The sequence below is a fragment of the Spermophilus citellus genome (assembly GCF_964194105.1).
Source record: "Spermophilus citellus genome assembly, chromosome: 3".
NCBI classification, from domain to species: Eukaryota; Metazoa; Chordata; class Mammalia; order Rodentia; family Sciuridae; genus Spermophilus; species Spermophilus citellus.
Window position 1 is genome coordinate 110,883,750 of NC_138184.1, and position 8,370 is coordinate 110,892,119.

General features: G+C 47.7%; 1 protein-coding gene across 2 annotated transcripts; it reads right to left on the bottom strand.

Annotated features, from left to right (window-relative positions):
* Window positions 1-4,965: 4,965 nt before the first annotated feature.
* On the bottom strand, window positions 4,966-8,267 carry MTFP1 (mitochondrial fission process 1). 2 transcript variants are annotated; one of them, XM_081287615.1, is made up of 4 exons: window positions 8,078-8,266; window positions 7,220-7,347; window positions 6,631-6,863; window positions 4,966-5,529 (listed from the first exon to the last, which is right to left on the bottom strand). In XM_081287615.1, the coding sequence occupies exons 1-4, from the start codon at window positions 8,142-8,144 to the stop codon at window positions 5,457-5,459; spliced, it is 501 nt and encodes a 166-aa protein (XP_081143741.1). In that variant the 5' UTR covers window positions 8,145-8,266; the 3' UTR covers window positions 4,966-5,456. The 2 variants fall into 2 exon arrangements, with proteins under 2 accessions (XP_081143741.1, XP_081143742.1); XM_081287616.1 differs by lacking the exon at window positions 4,966-5,529 and adding an exon at window positions 5,571-6,142 and having other exon boundaries at window positions 8,078-8,267.
* Window positions 8,268-8,370: the final 103 nt, after the last annotated feature.

The window sequence follows — 8,370 nt, forward strand, 5'->3', positions numbered from 1 at the left end:
ATCTAATCATATTCTTAACCATAAATTCTTACAGATTTTATAGTTAGAAGGAATTATCCTTCCCCTGAGCTTCAGGATGTGGTCTATGAAAAGTTCACAAAAGTCTCCCACTTCAGGGTAACTTGGGTTCCTCTTATGGACATTATTTGGGGCCTGCATTTCTCCTGCAGATAGCAGATGTTTACTGAGGAATGTGATATATCCCATCCACCTAGGCCAGGCAGGGCTGATGGAAAATTGCTTTTTTGTGCTTCTTGGAAAAGGAAGCATGTGGGGGTCAGCACAGCAGGCCCATTTTATAGAATTATTCCCTTAACTTCATGTTTCACCACTGGCATCTGTCTGTCCCCTATCAGTGATGGTAAATAAATGAGATAGATAGTAAAAATAGAGGCAGGCAGTTAGGGCAATGGGCCCCGCAAATGGCTTCTCTAAATGTAAAGACCCTTCCATGAAATTAACCTGTAGAAAAATTCCAAACATTCTATTCAACTCCTTTATCCCAGAACAGCAGGAAAAGGAAAGTGGAATAGACCTGAGTGATGACTACAGACTCAAGGGCTAAAAGGGCCCAACCAATCAGAAGGTCATGGACCAATAACCTTAACACTTTTCTAATCCCTGTTTGGAGGAGATGGTGATCAATGACCCTACCTGGTAGCTACATTAACCACTAGTCCAGCAACCTGCTCTCAGGTTCCCCTTGCCCCATGAGAGTTATGTTTCTTTTCTCCCCACTTGAATAAATTCTACTCTTTCATTCCCACCCTCCATTGTTTCATTTGTTGGATTTCATGAAGACAAAAACCTGGAAAGAAGTCACCAGCATCTGGGCACAGTGGCGCATGCCTGTAAATCCAGCAACTCAGGAGGCTGAGGCAGGAGAATCACAAGTTCAAAGCCAGCCTTGGCAACTTAAGTAATTTAGTGATAGCCTGTGTCAAAATAAAAAATAAATAAGAGTTGGGGACTTAACTCAGTCGTAAGGTGCGCCTAGGTTCAATCCCCAGTACCAAAACAAAACAAAACCATCACCACCAACAACAAAAAAGGCATTGGCAAGCGACTGGGGTCTTCTTGAAACACTAGAGCACTATAAACATAGACCTTGATCAATACCTGCTGAAGAATCTGGTCCTGCCAGCTGAGGCCAGAGGCACTCCCTGAAGTTGCTGCAGAGGGTCCACTACAGGAGCAAAGGCTGAGAGTCCAGTTTCAATGGCATCCCCCAGCTGCCATATGAGTATCTCAGTCTTCAGAGTCCTGAAGAGGAGAGAAATCCCTCCCAGAATTTTCCTGTGGCTTTGTAGCATCTTTGTGGCATATCCTGAGCTGTTGGGCTTTGGGGGGATTCTTGTCTGGCCCATTTCTTTGGCAGCTGACAGCTCAAAGGGGGTGGAAGCACAGGGCTGAAGCAGATCTTGGCCCATCTCCTCCACTTTGACCCAAGCCATGAGGTAATCTCACCAAGACCCTGACCTGGCCCCTAACAGCCCAGATTAACTGCCACCTACTGTAGATTGTTAGTAACTGCTTCAATTTGTGACCTGCCTGCCAAGAGGTGAGCCGGGGCTTTCATCATTCCATTTAATCTTTCTAACAAAAATCCTATGTAGGGCTGGGGAGGGATATGGTTAAATGGTACAGTGCTTTCCTAGCATGCATGAGTCCCTGGGTTCAAGCCTAGCAACACACACACACACACACACACACACACACACACACACACATACACACACACATCCTATGTAATAGATGAAGAAACTGAAGCTTGCAGTCACATAGGTGCAGTCAAACCCAGTACAGTTGCCTCTTGGTATCTGAGTAGGACTGGCTCCAGAACAACAAATTCTATTTGCAAATAACCCCCACACATCCTCCTGTAGACTTTAAGTCATTTCTAGATTACTTATAATACCTAATACAATCTAAATGCTATGTAAACAGTTGTTATACTATATTGTTTAAGGAAAAAAGAAGTCTGTATATGTCTAGTACAGATGCAATTTTTCCCCCAAATGTTTTCTGTCTAGTTGGTTGAATCTAGATGCAGAACCTGTGGGTTATAGAGGGCCGATAGCACCTGATACCTTCTCCCACGTGAACAACCAGTTTTGGGTGGCAGGGGATGTCACCGAGACCCTTCCCTGTCCCTACTATCAAATTTTCTGCCTCTTAGGCTTTAACTTTCCTCTGGCAGGAACAGGCAGGAAGTCACCAATACCGATATCAGGGACTATGCTCATGGTGGTGACAATGACATCCACCCTGGGCATTGGGTATTTGCTCTAACTTTCTGCTGGCGGCTCAGGGCACAGACTTGCAGCACACGCAGCTGCAGGACCAGGGTTTGAGGAGCCCCCTGTGCCTACCAGGGTTTTCCAATAAAGAAATACCCACTCAAGACTTTAGCTTTATTCTCCTGAGGCATGCCTGGGGCAAATGTGTCCCCCAGCAGAGGGGCCTCCTGTGAGGTAACAAGCCTGGGCATAGCAGGGCCTGTGCTGTCTTCTGGACTTAGGTAGGGGCAGTGGGGTGGTGCGAACTGTCTTCCACATCTGTGGCTGTCTCTAGGAGGCTAGGATCAGGAACTTCCTCTGTCCATTAATGCTTGATGAAGAGCCCAGCAGCCCCCTAGTACAGAAATTACCTTTTGAAAATGGCTAAGTTAGGGTTGGGGTTATGGCTCAGAGGTAAAGTGCTGGCACGCATGAGGCCCTGGGTTCAATCCTCAGCACCACATTTAAGTAAATAAATAAAATAAAGGTATTGTGTCCATCTAAAACTAAAAAATATACATTAAAAAAAGGAAAATGGCTGAATTAGGCCCATTTGAGATTTATTTGCTTATTAGCTAGTGAGTGGTATGTGGGACAGGTTGATTGGGGCCAGAGCCAATTGTTAATTTTTCAGGAATTTTTTGAGCTGGTTATCAAACCAGTCTTTATTAAAAATTAGCCAATATTTTTTAAAAAAATCTTGACTTAGATTTAAATACATTATTTCTTAAAATATGTACTCAAAACATATTGCTTCCTAATTATTTTGCTACACTTACTATCATCCAAGCTCCGAGGTTATTTATAGCCAGAGTTGTCACCCCTTACCTGCTGTTACCCTGTGTTTCAGTTACCTTCAGTCAGCTGTGCCTTGAAAATACTAAATAGGAAATTTCAGGAATAAATAGTTTCATGTTTCCCATAACTTTTATTATATTGTTAATAATTATTCTAGTTGTTAATAATAACAACTATAACTATAAAGTTAATGTTTTAAATTTCTTTCTTTTCTTCTTTTAAGTGTCAGGCATTGAACCCAGGAGTACTTAACCACTGAGCCATATCCCCAGCCCTTTTTGTTTATTTTGAGACAGTGTCTCTCTAAGTTGCATAGGGCCTTGCTAAGTTACTGAGGCTGGTTTTGAGCCCATGATACTTCTGCCTCAGCCTCCCCAGTCGCTGGATTACAGATGTGTACCACTGTGCCCAACAATGTTATTAATTTCTTACTGTGCCTAATTTATAAATTAAACTTGATCATGGGTATGTGTATATATAGGGGGGAAACACATTACATAGAGGGTGTAGCACCATCTATGATTTGAAGCATCCTTGAAATGTATCCCCTTGGATAACAGAGCACTACTACATTCTAGAAATAACAAAATTATATTTACTAGAAATAACAAAATTATATTGTGCTACCGTGTACTGCTTCCCAACTCTGTGTTCAGTGATTTCATGTGGGCAGTTGAAAGAGAAGATAATGGGAGCATTTACACTGTGGAAATTGATAAGTTAGGATCCCTCTGCCCTGGAGAAGCCAGTGGTTAAACATAATCATCTACTGGCCTTTCTGCCAGCCCAGGAGGTAGGGAGATACAGCATCATCCCTTTCCAGACCCAAATTCATAGGATCAGAGAAGGGAAGTGACCTGGCAGAGGCTTCACAGCATACAAGGTCACAGATAAGACCCAGACCTGGTTTGTTCTTCCCTCCCCCAAAGCAGCCAGGTAGGGAGATGGGAAGTCACCTGTCTGGAGCACTCCTGATTTTCTTCCCACCTCTCTGGCTGCTAATCCTGCCCTCGACTCTTAGATTTAGACCCTCCTCTCTCTTGCCTGGCTGCTTCCACTCATTCCTGTAGCTTTTGTCCCCAATATTCTGCCACTACATCTTATTCACCCTCCAGACTTGGGTGAGAACAGCAGCCACTAGTTGCCCCTTCTTATGGTTTGAGCATGTCCCCCCAAAATTTATCTGTTGGAAACTTAACTCCTCCACATGGCAGTGTTGGACTAGGTGTGGCCTAATGGGAGGTGTTTTGGTCATAGGTGGAGCCTTCCTGATGGATTCATGCCTTTCTGTAGAATGGGTTAACTATTGCAGGAGTTCAGACCCTTTCTCCTGCTTATGCAAATACCCAGCTGCCTTCTGCTTTCTACCATGAACTGAAGCAGAAGCTGAAAAGATGCCAGTGCCATGTTCTTGGACTTCCCAATCTCCAGAACTGTGAGCCCAAGTAAATCTCTATTCTTAATAAATTACCTGATCTCAGGTATTTTGTGATAGCAACAGTAAACAGGACACCCCTCTCCAAGCTTTTCTAACATCTTCAATTGTCCAGCACAGAGTTCAGACTCCTTGCCACGCCTTGCCATGGGACTTTGTGTGATCTGGATGATAGATACCCTAGTGCCCATCCCATAAAACCTTTCTTATATTCCCACCCTAATCTTCATTTCAGCCAGTCAGTCCTTTTTGGTTCCTTAGATTTGGAGTTTCTCTTGACTGATTACACTGATTCTTCCTTAGGATGTTCCCTCTCTTCTTTCTCCCACTCCTTCCTTCATGACCAGGAAGTCCTCTTCAGATTACAGCCCACTCTTCCCTTAGTTTATGTCCACCAGGAGAAGCCCCGCTTCTACTACCACATCCCTGCCCCCCCCCCAACAGAAGAAAAACTCAATTCTTGAGGATTTATTGGGTTTGGATGCGGGCCTGGCCAGCTTTCCAGCCAGACCCTAGCAGCCCCTGTATCAGAGAAAGGCTTTCCTGAGGTATCTCGGATGCTCCATTCCTGTTTCTCATGAGTGTCTGTTGTCCAGCCATGATGCCATGGAGTGACGCAGCCAAGCGGCAGAGAATCCTATGCCCAGCTTGCCTTGCCCTCTTTGGGATTCAGTCTCCTTATCTTCCATTTTCCTGTCAAAAGATAGAGCTGGGCCCACCCATGGTCCCCTCCTGCTCAGTACAACAGATTCCATGGAAGCAGATGGGGTTTAGGACCCACCTCTCTTTGGGACTCACTGCAGTCACTGCTCCCTGAGGCCTTTGTCTCTAAGCTTCCGTCCAGCTCAAACCTACTCAGTGTCAGGGCCATGGACCCTGGGGAACCAGGTGTCCACATCCCTAGCAGGAGTGGGCTGGCCCACAAGCCAGGCACTGGGATGGGATCAGGAGGAGCTGGGCTTCCCCACTGATGGGTAGAGCTTGCGCAGGCTGGAGTCCAGGAGGAAGTCCACTGACCTGTAAGAAGGGTGAGGTTGGTGAGCAGGTGGCCAAGGTGTGAGGGAATAGGAGGCAGGAGGCCAGGGTGAGGGGAAGGGACTGCTAGACACAGGACACAAATGATATCCAGGTGGAAACCTACCTTATCTTGCCCCTCACACCTTGGGCTACTTGAACCCCCAGCCTAATACCCATTTTCCTTTTCTATATTCATCTGGGGAAAATGAAGCACAGAGAAGCTAAAGAACTTACTCCAGGCCTTAAGGTCTGTTATGTTCCCCCAGGAAAAGACTCCTTATCCCATTCTACATTCAGTTAACACCCACCTATAGTTCTAAGAGCAGGCACATGATCTAAGCCCAGCCAATCAGAAAAAGGCTGGCTTAGAGGTTGACATTCAGTCTGGATGGACCAATGACAGCCCTGTTAGGATTTTTGTTATTACTTTTCAAAAACTTCTGATGGGGCTTGGTAAACTGCCTGATGGAAACTGGGAGCTGCTGGGGGCCAACTCTATTCCCATGAGCAAAGCCACTAAGGTGCAGGATGGGGCAGAGAGAAGGAAAACAGACCAAGCTTCAGAGATCCAGATTCCTAATGACATCATGTGGATGCCTAGATCCAGCCATGCCTGAAAGCCAAACAAGACTGGGCTGTTTTCCTCTCACTTAACTTACATAGTATGAGTCTGGCTTCTGTCACCAATAACTCCCCAAACCCACCACTCCAAGTACGCCCACTCTGCCTGCTCCTGGTTGTTTTGTAACACTATATTTTCTTCCTGGGAATTACTTGTCCTGTGTCCCATACCCTCAAGACACCCAGGGTCCACTCCTGCTCAGTACAACAGATTCCATAGAAGTAGATGGGGTTTAGGTCCCAATTCCCTTTGGGAGTCACTGCAGTCACTGCTCCTTGAGGCCTTTGTCTCTATGCTTCTATCCATGGCAACATAAGAGTACCTGCCAGATCACATGAAAAGGGCACAAATTGTCCTTTCCATTTCAGGAGCCCTGAGTGCCAACCCTACCTCTGCTGCCATTGTTCTGTGCCCCATACCTCTCAGAGCCTAATTCTACCTACACAGGAGATGATCCCTGAGGTCAAGAGAGCACCCACCTGTCAATGGGGTGGATGATGAAGGGGATGGTCAGCAGCCCAACTGCAGTAGTGGTCCACTTGCGGACAGTCAGGGGCCAGCGGGTGGCAGTGCCCAGGACATAGAGAGAGGCAGCACACACGCGGTTGATAGTGAAGCCTGGGATGGCCACAGAAGCCAGAGCCTGCCACACAAAGGTGTCTACCACAGCCACAGTCACCCTGGTGCTGTGGCCTGCTTCAGGACCCTGCACCTGGTGGGCAGAGAGAAACTTAAACCAGTTGGGGTAGAGGCAAAAAATTCTGTAGACAAGGAGCATGAGCCTGGACCAAGGAGGGGAGGTGACCAGTTAGGGGGAGGCATCAGGGCCAAGGAACTGTTCTAGTTTTGGATTCTGGCCTATATACCACAGTCAGAACTAAGGATGGCCTTGTCCACATCCAAGAGTCGGGTATAGACTGCCACCTCCAGGTATGGGAGTGAGTGAGGTGCACTCTCCTACAAACAGGACTGGAGTATGGACTTTGTCACTTGTAAAGCTGTAGACTGAGCCACACCCACACCTGGAGTGCACTGGGGTGGGGGTTGAGAAGGAAAGCTAACACTCACCTCTCCGGCCTTCTTGCCTTTGTCAATGGCATCCGCCAGCACATAGGAGCTGGATACACCATAGCTCAGCCACACCACAGCCTTTGGCACCAGGGAGCGGAAAGCTTCCCCCACCTCATTCGCATAACCTGGAGGGAGGGGACATTTAATTCTCAAACCCATGGACTGTTCCACCAGGGGGCGCTGGAAAGAACTGGTTCTAATCCTATTCTGCAGCAGGGTGACCTTAGGCAATGACTACCTCTATAAACCTCTGTTTCCCACTTCAACTCCAGGGCCCACTGATGGGAAGATTGGGCAGAGCCACAATTATCGTGGCTCTCTGATTATATTTCCTAGCCTTGGTTCTGAAAGCGGGCACTAATGAGGTGACAGATAGCCAAAGACTGATCAAGAGCAACCCCAATGACCAGATACTCACCCTGTCCCAGGCCTTTCTGTGCTTTATCTCATTCCACCCTTACAACCACCACCCAATGAGAGAGGCCCTCATGTTGAGCCATTTTTGTCAAGGAGGAAACTGAGGCTCACTTAGAACCAACTGAGTGGCAGGGCCGAGATGGGAGTACAGATGCCCTGACTCCATAGCTAGGCTCCAGGATGCCAAAGAGGGCAACCCACTCATCCGGCTGGAGTTTTCTTTCTGGAGGGCTGACCAGCAGAGACCCCCAAGGCAGAGCTGAACCCATCAGTGTCGTGTGACCTTGGGCAAGTCCCTAGCCCTCTCTGAGCCCAGTCTCCGGCCCAGGAAGTGAACTAAAATACTCTCCCGTCTCCTCCAGGCCTCGGAATGGCACCTGGGAATCCCTGCTCCCCTGCCATACGGTAGGGTCGCAACGTCAATCACTCCGCGCTCACCTAGGTATCGAACCCACGTGTCCCGGTAGAGGTCAAGCTCCGCGCTCAGCCGCTGCGGCTCCGACATGATGATCCGCCGCGGCTCGGGCCACTGCTATTGGCACTGCCTATGCTTCCGCCTCCACCTATACAGACACTCGGGTCTCCCACTTCAGGACCAGCCTAAGGTCCTAGGCTGAAGGACGGTTTGGGCAGTCTCCGCCGGCAGGGAGCGTCTGCAAATTGCCCCGCATACCCAAGCCCCTCTCAGAGACTCTCATTTTGCAGATGAATTGCCTTTTCTCTGGGCAATT

Coding starts and splice junctions, on each gene's coding strand:
- MTFP1 (XM_081287615.1), bottom strand. CDS start 8,144: ATGTCGGAGCCGCAGCGGCTGAGCGCGGAGCTTGACCTCTACCGGGAC. Junction 7,348..8,077: donor CACGTGGGTTCGATACCTAG/GTGAGCGCGGAG, acceptor CCCTCCCTCCAG/GTTATGCGAATGAGGTGGGG. Junction 5,530..6,630: donor ATCATCCACCCCATTGACAG/GTGGGTGCTCTC, acceptor CCCTTCTTACAG/GTCAGTGGACTTCCTCCTGG.